Source organism: Glycine soja, chromosome 1 (genome assembly GCF_004193775.1).
Source record: "Glycine soja cultivar W05 chromosome 1, ASM419377v2, whole genome shotgun sequence".
NCBI classification, from domain to species: Eukaryota; Viridiplantae; Streptophyta; class Magnoliopsida; order Fabales; family Fabaceae; genus Glycine; species Glycine soja.
In genome coordinates, this window is record NC_041002.1 from 16,333,743 (window position 1) to 16,335,126 (window position 1,384).

The following is a 1,384-nucleotide window of genomic DNA, read 5'->3' on the forward strand; positions in this document are numbered from 1 at the left end:
CTATGATTTACATTAACTCTGAATCCTTCACAAAATTGTGCTAAATGACTTGCTGGGACAAGTGGGAGTGGTCCTACAACCTGTAACCATGTGGATTCCCACCATAGGGGCAGTGTCCTTTGGCAATTAAAGAATAGGTGACCCACTTCCTCCTGTACTTGACCACATAAAGGGCAATCAACATCTTGGGTAATGACATTTCTTCTTAGAAGGTTACCCTTAGTAGGTAATCTGTCCTTGAGGAGCCTCCAAGTGAAGGTTGCTGCCCTTGGGGGATGTTCATCTTCCATATTAGTTTGAAAATTCTGACATCTGAGGCTGAGGCATTGACATTCAACATCATTCTATAAGCTGATCTGGTGGAATATACTCCTGTAGATTCAGCTTTCCACACCATAGTATCCTTCACATTTCTCTGAATAGAAATAGAAGTAATATCTTCCATAAAATTCACCGCCAAAACACTTTCGTGGTCAAAAAGATTCCTCCTCCAATTGAGATCCCATCTCCAACCATCTTCAGAAAAATTCCCCATCTGTGATATGATGCTGTGTTGTTGCCTGCTGATCAAAAACAGAGAATTATATTTCTGCTTTAGGGTGCAGTCTTCCCCTAACCATCTATCTGTCCAGAAATGAATTCTATCCCCCCCATCAGGCTTCCAAACCAAGTTTTGTTGAAAGAGGCTCTGACCAGAGTTATGATAAATCTTCCTCAAGTCCCTCCACCAGTGTGAGCAGCCCCTTCTATCTCTGCTCGACTGAAGCTCTTCCCAACCACCATATTTAGATTTAATGATCCTAGCCCATAACTGTTGCTGGTCAGAAGCTAAATCCCATATCCATTTACCCAACAAAGCTTCATTAAATTTAGATATTTCTTTAATCCCCAAACCACCTTCCTCCTTAGGTAAACATATAGTTTCCCATTTTACCCAGGGGATTTTCTTGTAATCCTTGTCTCCCCCCCACAGAAAATTTCTTTGCAGTGTTACCAATCTATGAGCTACCTTTTGAGGGATCTTGAAAAAGGAAAGCAAATATATTGGTAAAGCATTGAGCACCGAATTGATTAAAGTCACCTTCCCTGCCATGGAAATATTTTTCTGTGCCCACTTAGATAACTTGGATTCATATTTACTAATCAAAGTCTCCCACACCATGTTGCTTGAAGGTTTAGCCCCAATCGGAATTCCCAAATAACAGAAAAGGGTTTGCAGCTACCTACATTTCAGAATTTGTGCAGCATGATTTACCCAATTGACTCTACCTCCTATAATCCCAAACTGGCTTTTTGCATAATTAATCTTCAGACCTGAGGCCAATTCAAATCCCCTGAGCATAGCCTTCAAAACAATAACATTCTCCCACTCAGCCTCACCCAC

General features: G+C 41.1%; 1 protein-coding gene across 1 annotated transcript; it reads right to left on the bottom strand.

Moving 5' to 3' along the window:
* Window positions 1-205: 205 nt before the first annotated feature.
* On the bottom strand, window positions 206-1,093 carry LOC114411579 (uncharacterized mitochondrial protein AtMg00310-like). Its single transcript, XM_028375237.1, has one exon. It carries the CDS (start codon window positions 1,091-1,093, stop codon window positions 206-208), a length of 888 nt encoding a protein of 295 aa, XP_028231038.1.
* Between the last annotated feature and the right edge of the window lie 291 nt (window positions 1,094-1,384).